Source organism: Haliotis rubra, unplaced genomic scaffold, assembly GCF_003918875.1.
Source record: "Haliotis rubra isolate DU_JTF1 unplaced genomic scaffold, ASM391887v1 Scf1299, whole genome shotgun sequence".
Lineage (NCBI taxonomy): Eukaryota > Metazoa > Mollusca > Gastropoda > Lepetellida > Haliotidae > Haliotis > Haliotis rubra.
The window spans coordinates 34,819-52,474 of record NW_025765224.1 but is presented as its reverse complement, the minus strand read 5'-3'; the positions used below and the strand labels follow the sequence as shown (position 1 = coordinate 52,474).

Below are 17,656 nucleotides of genomic sequence, written 5' to 3'. Positions count from 1 at the left end.
TGGCATGTCTTTTTCGTAATATCACCGACATATCTGCATAGGGCGTTGTTTGTTGACGAAGGTACTCTCGTGTGATGTTCCCCCTGCCTCGCTCAACGCCATCTTGGAAAACACAACCAGCCCCGTGCCACGATTTACGATGGTCAACTACACGTGCAAAGACGGCTTTGAACAAGTGAGCGGAGACACGCTGAGGAACTGCACCGAAGATGGTGAACTGGACGGCGAGGAGCTCATCTGTGCAGGTTGGTCCGATAATATTCATGTGCATGCGTGTGCGCGTGTGCGCGTGTCGCATGCGCGGGAATCGTGTGGCTGCTCGGTGAGCAATTAGAATAGTTATTATCCGTCAGCGCATTGAAATGTGTCTCTTCTTTCAATGAAAACAATTGTTAAAATAATCATGTCGTCAATTTTTATCACGCATGTCCACCTAGAGATTACTCATGTCAATTGTGTAACAGGTGTTGTCACGATGGTCAGGAAAGCATTGTGATACAGTCTCACTGAAGAGGGATATTCTGTGAGATATTGCTTGACCTTTTCCAAGAGATGTCTCCCTTTGAAGCCATTTTTTGGATGATGAAGTATTTTTTCAGAATTTTTGGAAACAATTACACATTGTTTTGGTTTGTTTTAAGAATATGGGCTTGGTATGATCTGGTTTAATCTTTTAATCTGCTGGCACGATACATGTACTAGTGATTGTGGGTCTTAGCACAGCAGTAAGTGTCTACAGGTCACAGGCTCGATTCCCAGATTTGTACAGACTACAATTCATTGTCATTTAAACATCATACGAAAGAAATGAATGAGCATCACTGACTCACAATGTAATTCCAATTAATACCATTTTAGACCCAAAGCCAGTGACCCCGAGTAACGACGTGGACCTTATAGCGCGTCCTAACGAGGGTCGCAAGTACTGCAGCTACGTGGGCGACAACGACCTGATGAGAATCGACAGAGATGGTGAGGTTGTGCAGTGGCAGTTCTTTTCGACTAGACCCGGGAGAGCGCTGATGCAGGTCTGGAGACCACGGCCTGATAACGGAACCCGAAAGTATGTCTGCTTTCAATAAATGTAAATTAATTATATAGACTATTTCTTTGACATAACAACCCGATCAGTTTCCAACGTTGACAATCTCTGTCATCACCGAATATTCAGTCTACTGTAATCCAATTTTCCATTGTGTTAGGATAAATACTCTTGACTCGTTCAGAGACATATCTCAGTTTTGAGTCCAGAAAGATGACTTGATGGTACAAATAATCATCCAATGAAATTGCATTCCTGCAATAGAAATTCTCTGAAATTCCTGGGCCGAAGGTGCTGAAAAATGAAAGTGAATTGCTCCTCGGTATTTAATAAAATGAAATTCGGGATAGTAACACTTTTATGTGGACACGCCTTGAATTGGGACACAGTGAACTCCACTGGTTCTTACTGTCACATTCATATTCCATACCAGACTGTATCAAGTTTACTCAGAGACAGCGCCAGAATGATTACTTGAGTGCATGAAACATTTAGCCTGATATACAAGAAGTAGCCTAAGGAACCTGTAAATGTTCTAAAAAAGTGGTGTCATGTCAGAGATATATTCAGGACTTGAAGGGATGCTGTTTCTTGCCCTTCATCAGCTGAAGGTTCATGATGAAGATGCAAGAGGTATCCTTGAAACGCCTCACAAACAATGGTGAAGTTGATAGCTGTAAATGTTATACACGATCTTTAAAAAAATTAGTTCCGGATTACCATTTTCATGATGTTGTTCTATTTAATGTCTGGTTTAACCGCCTACTTCACCTCACATCTGAACGTATCCCCTGGCTAGATTCGAGTTCATCGGCCACAACCTGGTGGACAGTGAGGTGACCGGTCAGGTGGACACACTGGACGTTCCTGAGTATGAACGTATCCAGGTGAAGAAGGGAGACCTGATCGGCATCTACTACTTTGACCCCCTCCCGGGATAGGTTTCTCCGAGTGCAGACGCAACCAGCAGCCAGAGGCGTCACAGATGTCCTGGATCACCACTAAAGCGAAGAAGCCCTCCTTCTTTGTGAGTGGGGAGATATACGACCAGGCGGACAAGAACAAGTGCTACATCATGTCCTTCAAAGCCATGGTCGGACCTGTAAGTACCCTACCCCGGCGTGAGTGGGTGTTTTATGCGTATCAGTAATGTATAAGACAAGGAACACAAGAGTTCCAAATGTGCCATCGAGGATTTCTAAATCGAACGTAAGTGGTGATTGTATGGGCTACAAGATTGCAGTCTGGAACCTATGTCGAAGATTCCAATCCTGTTCTCCGCTGGGCAATGTATTTCATACTGTTCATAAAAGGCAAACAGTGCCATTTTAAAATTTACGTTGTAGGCGCATTTATCGAAGAATAACAATCACAAATTGTATATACGAATACAGAATAAGTGTTTAAGACTGACGGTAACTTGAATTTTACAAACAGGTATCATCACTTTTGAATTAGATATGCGATTTGAGGGTGTCTAATATTTAACGCCTTGACTTTGTGTCACCCTGAAACCTCTCAAACGATGACAGCTGTTATTTGCATGTAAACAATAAGGGTCGGTCATCTATATTCGATGCCGACTGCTATCCAAATCAGGCCTGATCATGACCATCAGTTCAGTTATATTAGCTGCCACTGATATCCACTGCAAACATGACCCTGTTTCCACAGTTACAAATATTACTTAGCTTACATATGACAACTTTTGCCAACTTTTGCCGTTGGGTACACATTCCTGAGAGTTGTGACACTAAAGTGACAGGATCCAGAGATCATAGGTCTGAGTCCTTGTTCGACTCTAACCTTTCAACGACATTATGAGTGTCTTCGGTCTGGGTTATTGTCTTTGAACTGCTCTGTTCAAAGCAACGACAACAACTGGCATACAATGGTGTATGAATTGTGATGAAATGGTTTGGAATTGAATAGCCATAACATTATCGCGCGTGATGTAAATATATATATATATATATATATGTATATATATATAAATATATATATATATATATCGATGTTACTTTGCCATGAGGAGTGGGATATAATTACTACATCACAGATATGATGACCACCATACGGAAAATGTTTATATAAACCTATTAATGAACGGGTATGTATACATCTGAAGGCGAGGCAATACCAGCTCTACCGCACAAACTGGCTTCCACTGATCAGTCGTAAGAACGTTGGATCCAAGAAGAAGGTTTATGCCGGAATCAACGCAAACTTCGTGATCGAACATGATGGCGAGATCGTCCAGTGGAAGTTCTACTCGAAATATGTGGGGGACATCGCGCTGCAAGTGTGGCGGGAAGTGGGAATAGATCAGTGAGTTTTGTTGAAGACGTCATCACATTCCGCTAAACTTCACATCGATCTCATGTTTTAACATCTGCACAACCAAAATGGTTTCATTTCTAGGAAATGTTCCTTGCTCATAATATCGATCACTTGTTTGTCCAAATGTCACGACATCGTCGTCATAAGCTGGACTATTGATGAGATAAGCAAGAACCTAACATGGTTTCGTTTTACTCCAGATACAGTCTTGTTGGACAGAACATAGTGGAGACCATCGACAACGACGTCCAGGTGGTCAACGTCAGCTCCAGCGACCGCATCAGCGTGGAGGCTGGTCAGCTGATCGGGGTGCACTACGGCAAGAACAAAGGCGGCCTCTGTTACAACAGATGCAACAGCAACAAAAACCCAGAGGCATATGACGTGAGCTGGATGGAACCTACTATAGCTAATTCTTCACTTATTACACCAGGTAAATATGACTGAGCGAATGTTGTTTTGCGCTGATGTCAGTACTAAGAAAGGGACAGGAAAGTGACTGAGATAACGTTGTTGGATTTTGTATGAAAGAAAAGCTGATATGAGGATCTGCTTCTGCAACAAATTGTAATGTTTGCTGTGATTTATGTATACCAAGATATGATTAGTTGACATAAAGATTTGATGACCCGTTACAGGTGCGACGACATGGAGAGTGTGTGAACTTGTGACTAACGCAAGTGTGCAATCTTTATTATTGCAGACATGGTGTTCACTTTCCAGCTTAGCAGTTGCAAAATATTCTCTCTCACTGCCTTCATCAAACCAGTAAGTATATGTCCCTGTTTGTGTAATTGTATTCCAGTCCAATAACCTTGGATACATCGATATCATCTTTGGTCGTTGGTGGTTACAAAACTTTGAGGCAGTGTCATGCAGCCATATAGTCAAAGACCATTGGGTCATGGTCGTCCAGAAATATAGTCACAGACCATTGGGTCATGGTCGTCCAGAAATATAGTCACAGACCATTGGGTCATGGTCGTCCAGAAATATAGTCACAGACCATTGGGTCATGGTCGTCCAGAAATATAGTCACAGACCATTGGGTCATGGTCGTCCAGAAATATAGTCACAGACCATTGGGTCATGGTCGTCCAGAAATATAGTCACAGACCATTGGGTCATGGTCGTCCAGAAATATAGTTACAACATATTTTGTCAATGGCCTCAATTCACGTTTCCAAGCTAAATATTACAGCAGCAGGGACTCTTGGAATCATTTTGTACTAGTAGGTTACAGAAACTCTTTGTGTTTATTGTTTGTAGGTGGAGTGATGCGACGTTGCCTCCGACTGACTCTTTCTGCAAACTCCAGAGAAATAAACGAATCGAAAGCACTTCCGTAGTGTTCTGTTGTCTTGACCCTCAGTGGTGACCCCAAGATTTGTTGTCCATAAAGAAGGTGTTGTGCGTCAGTTTTGGGGTGGAGTAGCCCAGCTGATGCAGGTCTGAAGACTATCAGGAATATTGGAACGGTTTAATACGAAATACATACCTACGATGTTGTTTCTGTTGCAGTCTCGGGTTGTGAGGGCGATAGCAGTAGTAGTCGTACTCGTCGTCGTCGTCGTCGTCGTAGAAATAGTAGTAGTAGTAGTGGTAGTAGTAGTAGTAGTAGAAGTGGTATTACTACTACTACTGCCAACGTGTGAGAGAATCCTACATACAAGCCAACACTCTGATCAGATACAGTCCTTATCAAACAGTTATAAAGGACTACCAGTGTACGAAGTGAAACATATACATACTTGTAGCTGCACCACTCTCTATCATACGTTTTACCATAGTATTGATCACAGTTCAGGACTGATAACATACAAAACAAGAATTACTAGCAAGCAATTTGACTAGATTACTATGAACACAAATCACACACATTCAAGTAAGTTAAAGGCCATACGTTGAATATATATACAGATGTGAATACTTCAGATGCATCATCAACGTACTTATAATACGTGTATGTATATCATGTTATAGTTTAATGTACACTCTATATAACAACCAAACTGTATCATTATTTACTATTAAAACGAGCAACTCATTAACACATGCTCTGTCATTACATTTGAGTGCAACTAACTGGTAACAAACTACAGCGGATGACATGCATTTTTGAAAAAGACCAATAAAGAGAGGCACCTGAAGAGGGCTATCGTTCAGACACTGAATACAATGATATAGCATTAATAAAGTAAAATAGATTAAATACACACAAGCACAGACAACTGTTGGCACTATATAACAAAACAAGTCGTCGTTTCCAGATCAGTAAGACCTAACATGATATTAAAATGATCAGTTTACAAGAAATAAAATCACGGAAATCAGCCCTAATAGTTTCGAGATTGCAATACAGGCGCATTTTATCACATGCACACATTAAAGGTTGACAATACACATATGGACAAATAACACTGTACATGTAGTTGGCAAATGATCCGTCTCCTGACAAGTCGCTGGATTGCCTTTGACAAACGCCTATAGTGGCCGGTGCCTTCCTCGACTGCCTTCATCACAGAGATCACTAGTGGTACTTCATGAACAAAGAGTGGCACACTTTCCCTGTATTGTGTTCTTGGCAAACAAATGCGTTCGGTGTTAAGCTTGCATACACTGCTGACTTCATAGAATAAATAGAGAATTCCCGACCCATTCCTCTTGTCGAACCAGGATCAATTGTCTACACGCCTGACGAACCTTTCCCACGACTCTACTATTTCACTTGTTGTGGGTTCGAAGGTGAGATTGGTGCTCCAGCTGATCGTGGATCCATCAGTCAGCATCATCTCCTCGCTGGGACACTTTAACATGTCTCTACATCGCAGTGCACTGTCTGCACCTTAGTGCACTATCTGTAGTATTATGACAATAATCCTGTAACCTTTTGACATAACGGCAACTGATAGTAATTCCGTACTCTACTGTTAATTCAGTACTCTAAATTGATATGGCTGAAATACCCTGACAGCAGTACTGTTCAAGAGAGCGTTCAATGAGACAGTCACCTATCGCCTTCAGAACTAAGACAAGACGTTAACCCAGAAATCTAAACACGGAGGAACTCAGTGTTAAACCAACAGAAAATACATGTAAAATGAATGTTACACGCCAAATGTACACTTTTCAGAGAGGTACATAAAATACGTGATCTAGACTACCATTGGTGAGACTTCCAAGTTTGTGGAAGCTGCGATGCCAGAGTTAGTAGCATCGCTAACTTTGTATGCTGCTGATTTGGTGCCTCTCTCTGACTGCATGGGTTCGAATCTCGAATGGGACTTAACCAAAAGCGTACGAAATGGTAATTGGAAAGTGTTATCGAACATATATCACGTTACACTCTACAAGTGTGGCTTAATGCAACCAGCTTTGTAGTTACAAGCGGGCCCTGTAAAGGTTATATAATTGTATCGGTCTATCGCTAGCAAGTCATAGGCCTATCTGATCTGAAACTGACACAAAGTACTGAGATAGAAACAAAGGAATCTTGTATATTATAGCAGTTTAGAAAATACTAATGTTGTTACAAATAATGAACAGGTCTCCCAATGCAGCTGCACCGTCCTGGTGACACGGGGTCTATACATTATATCGGCGTGTTGAACCTATCCGCAGACACACTATCACACTGTCTGTCACACTGTCACACTGTAGGTCAGACTGTAGTGAAAATCCCTCAACGCATTCAGTCATAATGTCACTTAACCTGCATTCATTGACACTTTTGTTGGCATAGGTTATGTGCGATTGGTAGGACTGTAACGATGCATCGAACTAACGATTGATTGCAATTGTTAAGTCTCCGATAGCAACGAAACGAAAATCTATCGAAGCATCGATAATATGTGTGACTATCGATAGTTACAGGAAGTACCAGATTCGTTCACTTTGATTTAAAGTTATCCGTCTCTGTAACAAACATCCATGATTGTTTACTTGATCTGGGTTTCAAGTTTCTTGTCGGTAATTAAAAGTCTGAAACTACCTCAACTTCCTCATATAAACTCTACATTCATTGGGAAATGACACCAAATGAGACAATCCAAGGAGAGTTGTATTGCAATAGTTGGTCGCAATAGACTATCGCTATCACAATAGTTGTTTGCCCCTCAATAGTCACTCCTAGTGATTGATGTAGTACGTAGCCTTTCACCGTCCCGTCGTCTCGGTCTGCATCGCCGATTGGTCAAGAAAGAGACATCTTCAACGACAAGAGCTCAGGTCAAGACGCAGACCATCCAACGTCAGTTAGCCCTTCATTACATGGAAAGTCATTTTTATCAGCTGATCTACTTTCGTCGAATGTCGAGCGACACATTGAGTCACTAGCATTAAAGACAAACGTCTCACTCTTCACCTTTGTAGGTCTAAACAGGATATGGGGTGACGAAACCCGATCGCACGTTTGCATGTACCTATGCCTATTACTCTATTTATAGACATGAATATGCAACAGCACGTCGGTCAGGTCTCAATGTGACTAAAGACGAGCAAGGAATATAGAATACATGTGAGCAATGGAACGGGTTGAAGATCATCTCCTTGGCGAACATACTTCAGAACAAAAACAAAAAACTGAACTAACTCCCGACATCGAAGAAGGACTGTTTGAAAGCGGGCCTCAAGACAATGTCCTCGCTGACCCCCAGTCCCCAGAAGGGGGGTGGGGCTGGGTGTGTGTCGTCGCACGGGCGGTCATGATGGGTATTGTGTTCGGCATCATGTACGGCTTTGGAGTCATCTATGTGGAGTTGGTAGATGTGTTTCAGTCTACTCGAACCGAGGCCGCATGGGTCGGATCTGTGGCCACCGGGGCATTACATTTTACAGGTAATTACCTCCTTGTATGGGGCGGCCATACTGGTATTTGACAAATACTTTGTTTCATTGTAGGTGAATGAGTGAGTTTAAATTTATCATTACTGCCACTATATCAGTCATACATGGATAAATCGGTATCTTGGTATCTTCACCAGTTTGTAAAGTAGGAACTAACGGGACAGTTGACTCGGTTCATGATTACTATTATATCCCGGTTCATCACATCAATACTCATCATCGTATCGCCGTCGACCCGTGACGAATTGGTGTTAGAATAGGCCTTCAGCAGCACATTCGTAAGGTAAGAGGCGACTAGACTGATAAGGTGGTGCGGTTTGCTGACTTGGTTGACACATGTCATTCTTCGCATCCCAACTGCATAGATCGATGTTTATCATGTTGATGACTGGATTGTTTGGTCCACGTCTCGCGATGTTTTCTATTAGTTATTGAGTCCTGTACGTTGGACCATACCATCATTATCGGTGTAGGTTAGCATGTATTTTACATGGGCCATATCTCCGGGCGGACGCTACAGCACGGTGGCGGCCTCCAACGTTTGAAGCTATAGTTTCGACATCAAAGTGTTCTTCACCTCAGTATCGTTGGGAGCTATTTACTTGTGTGTCTAGTCCGTGATAAATATCATGGTCATTCTCATATTACAATTATTAACCGCCACACTTCAAACCAAGGCTTGCCCATGACATTTCGTACCTCTTTTGTACTGGTTCCCAAAGCTAAACAGTCGGAAATCTTTCTGGGTTCACAAAGAATGCATCAGGATTCTGTCCCAAAGAAAAACCATAATCTTTCATACAAATAGAGGAGAGCCATGTCACTTACGGAATAAGAAACAACTCGAATACATACTGGATGGATGTTCAAAACAAAGGATTAGGTTATTTTTTTTGTAATCTCAGAAAAAACCCAAATGCAATTGTGTCAATGAATGCAACAACACCACAACCATAACTAAACTCAGTTGGTCTTACCTTGTTTTATCCAACATATTGTAGATTTAGTGACGGGAGGGTGTTGTTACTGGATTGATATGGATACATGTGAACAATTGTTTTTCATATATCATTCACCTTTGCTATTTGACTCTCGGGCGGTGGGGTAGCCTAGTGGTTAAAGCGTTGGCTCGTCACGTCGAAGACCCGGGTTCGAATCCCCACATGGGTACAATATGTGAAGCCCAATTCTGGTGTCCCCCGCCGTGATATTGCTGGAATATTGCTAAAAGCGGCGTAAAACCAAACTCAGTCAGTCAGTCATTATTTGACTCGCGATACACGTGTAACAGCATGCACTATTGTACACTATTGGCGTGCGGTCCCTCGTCACGTCACCCGACTTTACTGTGACTGGACCTCCATAAATTCCTCATGCCTTTAGTCCGATTGGTCGGGAATATTGCCTCGACAGACTCCTGAATACATCTCTAGGTGTCTGTAGCTAGCATCCCTCTGTTTTCCACATGTGGACCTCTATCCAGCCTTCTGATTGGCCGCTACGGCTGCCGTGTGACGTCAATAATCGCAGGATGTGTGGCTTCCATTGGTTTCCTGGCTAGCTTCTTCGCTCCAAACCTGCATTTCCTCTACCTCAGTTTCGGTCTGGTGGGTGGTAGGTTCATCCCTTCATGCCTCAACAACTATTTATTTCACGTTTGTGACATGATAATTAAGTTGTACTCAATGTCACTCACTGGAAACGAAAAGCAGATAAAGTTTGCTGTATATCCTTAGTCTATACTTGAATGTAGAATGAATTTATGTGGGATAATTTTAATGGTCACTTGTAAATCTCCAAGGTGAAGCTCCTTTCTAGGGGGTCCTTTCTGCGCTCCTGCTTTGTTAGGGTAGGAACAATCTGGATCAGATAACGGTAAATAACGGTATTGCCAATGTTGTATTTCAGGCACTGGTCTTGGGTTGGCCATGGTGCCTGCCGTGGTAGCTGTGTCCAGCTACTTCCGGAAGAGGAGGGGTCTGGCGCTGTCCACGTCGTCGGTCGGTGCTGGTGTGGGGACGATGTGTTTCCCGCCGTTGTTCAGGGTGCTGATAGAGGAGTATGGGTGGCGGGGCCTGATGCTGGTCCTGTCGGGGGTAGCCCTGAACCTGGTCGTCTGCGGGGCACTCTTCATGATGCCTGCTAAGTCAAACAAGAAATTGGAATCGAATGGTTTGTAAATGTAGCCATGATCTAGATGTTCCTCCGAACCTAAAACTTATGAAACTTGACCCTTTCTGTACAAAATATCCCAGCTTTCCTCTGACGCTAAATATGTCGTGATGACTCTCTCAAAGAAGCCCGAAGCTGCTTATAAGTTCGAATCTCATCTATCACGGGAGGAAAACATCATCGTTATGACGATTACTTGACACTTTTACTTGTAATTTCACACACAATACACCTAATACATAGAAATCTAAACATAAGAGTATTTGTCGTGACATAGTTTGGTATCTAGGTTTTTCTAAATGTATCAGAATGTTTAATTTAAGACTAAACTTAAATAACTGTCGGAGATACAATATATTAAGCTAAGTGTAACTTGACATACATTGATGCTCATTGTCTGTCAGAACTGCATCTGTTTTGTGGGTAAAGCATATAATCTTTATTACTCGAACATAAGCAGGAAACATTAAATTCAATGCTCTGCAGCCTGTTTCCTCATTCCGTGCAGAGAGAGTCGTGGTTGGATAATAAAAATAATAAGTGCATTTATATTGCGCTATTTCCATCCGTTGCGGTTGCTCAAAGCGCAGGTATTAAGGATACTACTTGGAGAAGAGATGGGTTTTCAGTTTGGACTTGAAGACAGCTAAAGATGGGGAGGTTTTGATATCAAAAGGAAGACAGTTCCAGAGAGAGAGAAGGAGCACATCATTGGCCGAACCATAACAAGAGACGTTGAGAGATGGTCCCTCTCCTCCGCGTGGCATATCAGATGGCTGAAGCCGGCATAAGACCGGACTGGTACAGGCAGTCACACTTAAAGACACCTACATCCTCGCTTCATCAGGGTGATCATCCTGACAATTTAACCCCTTGTCACCACCTTTGCTCACACACCGAGTTACTTGTTACAGATCATGTCCAGAAGACCGGTATATGTTCCCGATGCACCCGACAATACAACGACTTCTTCGCCGTGCTGCACAACCGCGCCTTCACCGTCATCCTCGTCATCATCACCACGACCTACCTGGTGTACATCGTCCCCTTCGTCCACCTGCCCGACCTGGCTCGTCTCACGGGAGTAACCAAGGGCAACGCATCATTCCTCGTCTCCATCATGGGTATCGCCGGTATTGCCGGGAGGCTGGTGTTTGGGTTCGTCTCCACCCTGGAGTGTGTCAGCGTGTTATTATGTCACGCGGGTATGCTGCTCGTCTGTGGGGTAGCGACGTTGCTGTGCACGTTGATACACACGTACACGCTGTTTGCTGTATATGCTGCCGTGCATGGTGGTTTTATAGGTGAGTAACCATGACGACATAATTCTGTACTTCGTACGATGTGTACATTTAGTCACAAGTCAGTGTATTCTGTATAGGAGTTTATTTTGCTAGGTCGAATACATATCAAGAATAGACGTTACTTGCTCTTTGTACAGGATACGGGTAACCAAGGATACAGGATACAACAATTAGCTTACTATATTTGTGGTTAATAGTGCTGACATGCAAGGGAGTGGACACACGTTATGTGTCTTCATTACGATTATCAGTATGTGTATCATATATCTGAACAATAAAAAAGCATTGAAATGTCTGGACCAGACAATCCAGTGATCAGCATCATAAACATCGATCTACAAAATGACATGTGTCAACCAAGTCAGCGAGCCTGACCACCCGATCCCGTTACTCGCCTCTTACGACAAGTATGGTTTCAGAAGATCAGTTCTAACCACGGGTACTCGAAAACAGAGGCTACCCTCATACAGCAGGAACATGGCAATAAACAACGCTGTAAACAAACAGATATGTGACTATCTACACAGTGGTGTAACCGGCCATGAAGACAGGCACGGGGTCGTTGTGTTGTGATGATGTGGGTGTGGGTGGTCTTGTGCGTAGAGCTTAGGTCACAGATCAGCTGAAGTTAAGCAGCGTTGTTCACGCAGTCTTGTGTGGGTGACAGTGTTTGTCAGCTTCACTCCCGAGAGTTTCTGGGATTTCTTTCCTGCTCCACAACGAAGTAAATGTAACAAGTGAGTGCAAAATTGCCTCTGTTCGCCCAGCAGAAAATGGGTACACAGTGGGATGTGATTGTTAACCCTCTAGCGCCTCAACGGCAGCTTTGGTTATCCGGGGTAATGCAGCACAGCAAGTTATTGAGAATTTAAAGATTGTAAAAAACATTCACTCATTACTCATGTATTAAATGTGAATATTAGCAGAACATAACTCCAGATTCAAAGACAGGTGAACAGTTAGTATTTTGTCAAGTCACCATGGGCAGCAATGCAGGCTTCAATGCGGCGGGGCATACTGCTGATCAAAGAAGTTAGAAAGTCGTGGTCCAGGCTGTCTCAATATCGGACCACCTCTTCTTTCATTTCAGCAAAATTTGTCAGATTTTTTCTTATTGACACTTTCCTTCATAAGTCCCCAAACAGTTTCTATTGGATTTAGGTCAGGGCTAAAGCTTGGCCAATCTAATAATGTCATATTTTGGGTCCGAAACCAGGCCTGTGAATGCTTTGAACGATGTTTTGGGTCGTTGTCCTGCTGGAAAATCAAAACATTTCCATAGAACACGTGAGTAGATGGACGTAAATGTCTCTCGAGAATATCTGTGTACCGCTCACTGTTCATATCCTCTTCAAATACACAGAGGGGCGTTGCCCCTAACACAGATATGTCACCCCACACGTTACATTTCGGACTGTACTTTGGGCGCTGATACAAAGGTTTTTCAGTTCGTTTGGTCCAGAATTTCAGTGTATTAGGAAACAGTCACACAGAACTTTCATCTGAGAAAATCACATTGTCCGAGTTAAAATTACTATGTTGTAAGAACCAGTTCAACCTTCGCTCCTTTTGTTCAGGTTTCATGATGGAATTCCTCGACTTTTCTGCCAACCCATTGCATGCAGCTCAGTTCTAATTGTCTCCTTACAGACAGCCACAGTTCCTCTATCAATCATATCTAGCCTTAAGTTTTCTAAACTCCTTCGTTTGTTTTTAGAAACAAGAACACCAAGCCGCCTCCTGTCACCGACAGTCAATTTTTCTGGGCCTACCTGCGCCTCCCTAGTGCTCAATGTCATATCCATTTGCAATATGTTTCAAAACACGATAAACAGTGGACAAAGGGATGCCTGTTCTACTTGAAATCACTTGAGCTGATCTAATGTCCTTGTTATAATACTCTAAAATCAACTTCCTCTTCTCTAAATCTTCCATACTGAGGATCACTGAAAATGTCGTCCGCTAGCAAGTAAACAAAGGGGGATAACTCTTCACAAACTAATGAAAAAGGATTAAAGGAGTTGTCTCTCTTGGATGAAACCAAGAACTTGATAGCTGGTCAAGGTTCTTTATACTAGAAATCCAATTAAAACATATTCCTAAAATTCTCAATAATTTCTGGTCATACTATATGTCCATTATGTTCCATGTGCTTAGAGCGTGTCCGTGCGGCGCTATTATATGGTCTTACATTATTATTATGATTGCAGGCAGCTACACTGGTTTTATTGCGGTCGTGATAACGGAGATCGTCGGCCTGGACCAGACCGCCAATGCTCTGGGTATGCTGACCTTCCTAGGAGGAATCTGTATATTGCTGGCATCGCCTCTAGCAGGTGAGCAGACCGTACGAAGTAACAAACTGTTTAAGTGGTGTACTTTACTTCTCTGATATCTATTAAAGGCAATAATATAAATGTTAATGACTCACATGAAGCAATTCAAGGTGATGCAACAACAAACTTTGTTTTAACAATTAAACCTTGAATAACATCAGTATAGAGCTTTCCATAGACATGTCAAATCTCTGGTTACAACAATTAAACCTTGAATAACAGCAATATAGAGCTTTCCATAGACATGTCAAATCTCTGGTTACAACAATTAAACCTTGAATAACATCAATATAGAGATTTTCATAGAAAAGTGAAACACACACACACACACGCGCGTCTACACGTACATGCTTTAATAAGGTTTGAAACTGTTATCAAAGAAAATTCTTAAGACGATTATGAATTTTAAACGCCAATATTAGCAACTATCATGGCGACACAAAAAATGGGCCTCCAAGGTTGTACCCATTTGGAGAAGTACACGAGGGAAGGCCGTAGATTTGGTCATACTGACTAAGCTAAATCCATTCTGTAATATCTGCCAAAAATGTTGGGGTTTAAGGTATCTGGTATTAGAGATTATAACACACAACACAGTCGCCACAAGGGGCGATTCACATTGGATGTGTTTGGGGTCAGACCACATCTTTTATGATTTCGACATAAAGTTGATCAGTTTTGTCAAAGCTGTTCAGTACATAAACCTTGAATGAATAGGTATTTTCATAGTAAAGATTGCATACAGTGGAAATAATAAATTATGTGACGAAGACACCTGTGTCACTATTGTGACACTTATGTGACACTTATGTGATACTTATGTAAGTACATGGATGAACAACTGATATATTACATGTAGGAACGACGTTCTAGTGTTATGGGCTTGGCAATGGTGCCAGAGTTTACATCGAAAAGAAGTGTTATTCAAAAGTTTTTCCTCCATATATCTTATCCTCACTTGGTGCTCCGACGTCCAAATACATCACATATATTTTGGACGTCTTATGAAATTATTCCAGGCTATAGTTTAACACATATTTTTTTATGACCCGTTGTTGTATTTCAGGCTTCCTGTACGACACGACCGGAAGTTACCTGACGTCATTCTACTTCACCGGGGTTGTGTTTTTAGTCTGTGGATTTGTCTACGTCGGACTCATTCTGTATCGGAGACATCAACGTTTACATGTGTCTATCAACTAGATTCTACACCTAAGCAGACAATTCATTCAGGGGACCAATCATTAGATCATCTTCTTGGTCACGTGCAATGGCGTCTGCCAATTAGATTATACCTCACTGTACACTTTGGAGGCCGATCTTTTCATATTCACGGGGTCTGCAGTTCTAGATAGAAATATATATGTGTCCCACACCCCTACTGTCCAGGAGAGAGTATATCGTAAAGGAAGAATTGTTCAGTAGTTTTGTACAACTGGTGCGTGTTTTGAAGCAGTGGGAATGTTCTATCCCTATCACCTATCCCTGATCCAGCCACCTACAGATTCACTGATGGACCCTTTTACCTTAAGACCTCATACTGGGGATCAAAGAGGCAGTCGGTGGTCAAGGTAACTACTACATAACCACCCAACATCATCCACTAAAATACCCATCTGTGTTGGAAAGTATAAGATGTCAACAATATGGGAAAACGCCTGAGGGTACAAAACGACATTTTACGACTCTTCACGTGTGCATTTTAAAATAAATGTCACGTTTGTGTGTGAATTGTGGATGGATTAGACATGAGTGCGTGAGTGAGTGAGTGAGTTGGCTTTTATGCTGCATAGAACGGCTTATCCTATTAAGTGACGGTGTGTCGTCTTGGTTTGGGATGGAAGCCAAGGTCACACAGGAGATATATAGCTGTGGAAATTAAAACATACACAATTCTAATATTTTAAACTTTGTTTTGTTTAATTCAACCACACCATAAGTGAGTGAGTGAACGAACATTTACGTGCACTTAAGCGCTATCACGTTAGCTTTGTATAAAACCCAACATACCAGTTTAGGTAAAGTGCACACGCTTGGTGCAGACAAACCAGGGAAGGATCCGAACAACTCTGCATACCTTCCTTGAGGGGCATTTAGAAGTTGGGACAGTAAGGAAGGAAGGATAACAATATATGGATAACACTGCATAGGCCAGTGTGGCACCATGGACGACTGAGCCATATACTGGGTCCAATCACTGACGTTACATGAAGCAGCACAGCATCGTGCATTATAACAAAGGGGTACAGGGTTGATTCCTGTAACAGGTTCCCCAACCAGTGTGTTATTGCCAATGTGAATGGGTTCCCCCCATATCATATCTCTACCTTATACCCATAATGCATTTCGTCATCATGAGGGGCTCTTCAACTCCAAGTTGACCCGCGGATATGACATATGGACAGTGAAGGGAAACATAAGCACAGTAAAGCATATATAATATAATTACAACCCTTCCTGTATGAACATCTATCAACACAACAGAAAGTGCTTTCAGGTTTGTTTATTATTTGAACTTTGCAGAAAGAATCGTTACATCATTCCACCTACAAACAACTTATGGATACATGGTTACATAACACACGTTACAGTTGTTATTGGTGGTATTGACAATTCTCAATAGAGTGACGTACTATTGACTGTGAGATTCCGCCATTCCTCATCGTAAAGGTTAAAGGGCAAGTGTACAAGAAAATTAACCTTGTTGTCTTGCACTTTTTCATCATAAAAAGTGTTTATCAAGTCGTTTTATATCCAAACCCGTACATACATCAGAAGTAACTAATTTATTATTTGCGTTATATCAATTCATATTTTCGACATTTACCAAGAGTTCTATGTCCACAATAAACACACCACGGCTTATGTCCCTTGGAAATGACGTCATTGGTGCCCAAACGATAAACGAATGACGTCGTCAGACCTTATTAGACCCATTTCACGTGGTGCAGGTATAGGTGTGGTTCTTGTGTCTCGATGCGCACGCTACTGTTTTAATCCACGTGTGTCTTGGCCGTCAGCTGACTATGTGGTAAGTTCTACACTGTAACGACGTTGCAGTTTGAAAAAACGAATACATTGTACTCAAAGTGTTAACACGTAACCAAATTGTATAACATATTCAACCTGAGTCGGTCGCCTTTCCAACAGTATCTTTTTTCATGAAACCTAAAACGTATATGCACTACATCTTGCTTGCCATCGGTGAATGTGCCTGCATTCTACGTTTGTTACTAAAGTTCCTACATAAATAGTACGATATGTCAGCCTCTTCCACCTAATTCACTTTGATATCGATAGTACATACATCATGCAGATAAATGCAATTTGCAGTTTTGAACACTGTTTGAAATTCGTTTTTCTATGATATCATCCGCTCATTGTAGATAAAATTTACTGAAAATTACATGCATCGTAAATCTCGCCAGTTTTGACACATTACTAAAACCATTCAGTGCGTTTTGCGTAATTTATGGTATGTCTTAATTCAAACGTCAAATTTTACTGGGAGAATATTGAATTTAAAAGAAAAGGACGTGATCATTGTGATCAGCGGTAGTTTTGTTGTTGTATGATCAAATCACCAATACTCGTTCTGAAACATTATCAATGAACTG

General features: G+C 41.9%; 3 protein-coding genes across 5 annotated transcripts in view; all 3 read left to right on the top strand.

Annotated features, from left to right (window-relative positions):
- Nucleotides 1-17,656, top strand: part of LOC124267050 — a 67,560-nt gene that overhangs the window by 22,278 nt on the left and 27,626 nt on the right. The window lies entirely within an intron of this gene.
- LOC124267052 lies at nucleotides 1,909-4,675 on the top strand. Its single transcript, XM_046701886.1, has 5 exons — nucleotides 1,909-2,144; nucleotides 3,171-3,370; nucleotides 3,583-3,815; nucleotides 4,086-4,150; nucleotides 4,652-4,675. Exons 1-5 carry the CDS (start codon nucleotides 2,028-2,030, stop codon nucleotides 4,658-4,660), a joined length of 624 nt encoding a protein of 207 aa, XP_046557842.1. The 5' UTR covers nucleotides 1,909-2,027; the 3' UTR covers nucleotides 4,661-4,675.
- LOC124267051 (monocarboxylate transporter 14-like) lies at nucleotides 8,003-15,952 on the top strand. Of its 2 annotated transcripts, XM_046701884.1 has the most exons (6): nucleotides 8,003-8,218; nucleotides 9,711-9,841; nucleotides 10,136-10,399; nucleotides 11,314-11,703; nucleotides 13,914-14,039; nucleotides 15,106-15,952. In XM_046701884.1, exons 1-6 carry the CDS (start codon nucleotides 8,178-8,180, stop codon nucleotides 15,240-15,242), a joined length of 1,089 nt encoding a protein of 362 aa, XP_046557840.1. In that variant the 5' UTR covers nucleotides 8,003-8,177; the 3' UTR covers nucleotides 15,243-15,952. The 2 variants fall into 2 exon arrangements, with proteins under 2 accessions (XP_046557840.1, XP_046557841.1); XM_046701885.1 differs by lacking the exon at nucleotides 8,003-8,218 and having other exon boundaries at nucleotides 9,704-9,834.

What these genes read in the sequence shown, in the direction of transcription:
- LOC124267052 (XM_046701886.1), top strand. Translation starts at nt 2,028, where the DNA reads ATGTCCTGGATCACCACTAAAGCGAAGAAGCCCTCCTTCTTTGTGAGT. An exon ending in TCAAAGCCATGGTCGGACCT is followed by an intron (nt 2,145 to 3,170) that starts GTAAGTACCCTA and finishes ATACATCTGAAG; the next exon opens with GCGAGGCAATACCAGCTCTA. An exon ending in CGGGAAGTGGGAATAGATCA is followed by an intron (nt 3,371 to 3,582) that starts GTGAGTTTTGTT and finishes GTTTTACTCCAG; the next exon opens with ATACAGTCTTGTTGGACAGA.
- LOC124267051 (XM_046701884.1), top strand. Translation starts at nt 8,178, where the DNA reads ATGGGTCGGATCTGTGGCCACCGGGGCATTACATTTTACAG. An exon ending in CGGGGCATTACATTTTACAG is followed by an intron (nt 8,219 to 9,710) that starts GTAATTACCTCC and finishes ACCTCTATCCAG; the next exon opens with CCTTCTGATTGGCCGCTACG. An exon ending in CAAGAAATTGGAATCGAATG is followed by an intron (nt 10,400 to 11,313) that starts GTTTGTAAATGT and finishes TACTTGTTACAG; the next exon opens with ATCATGTCCAGAAGACCGGT.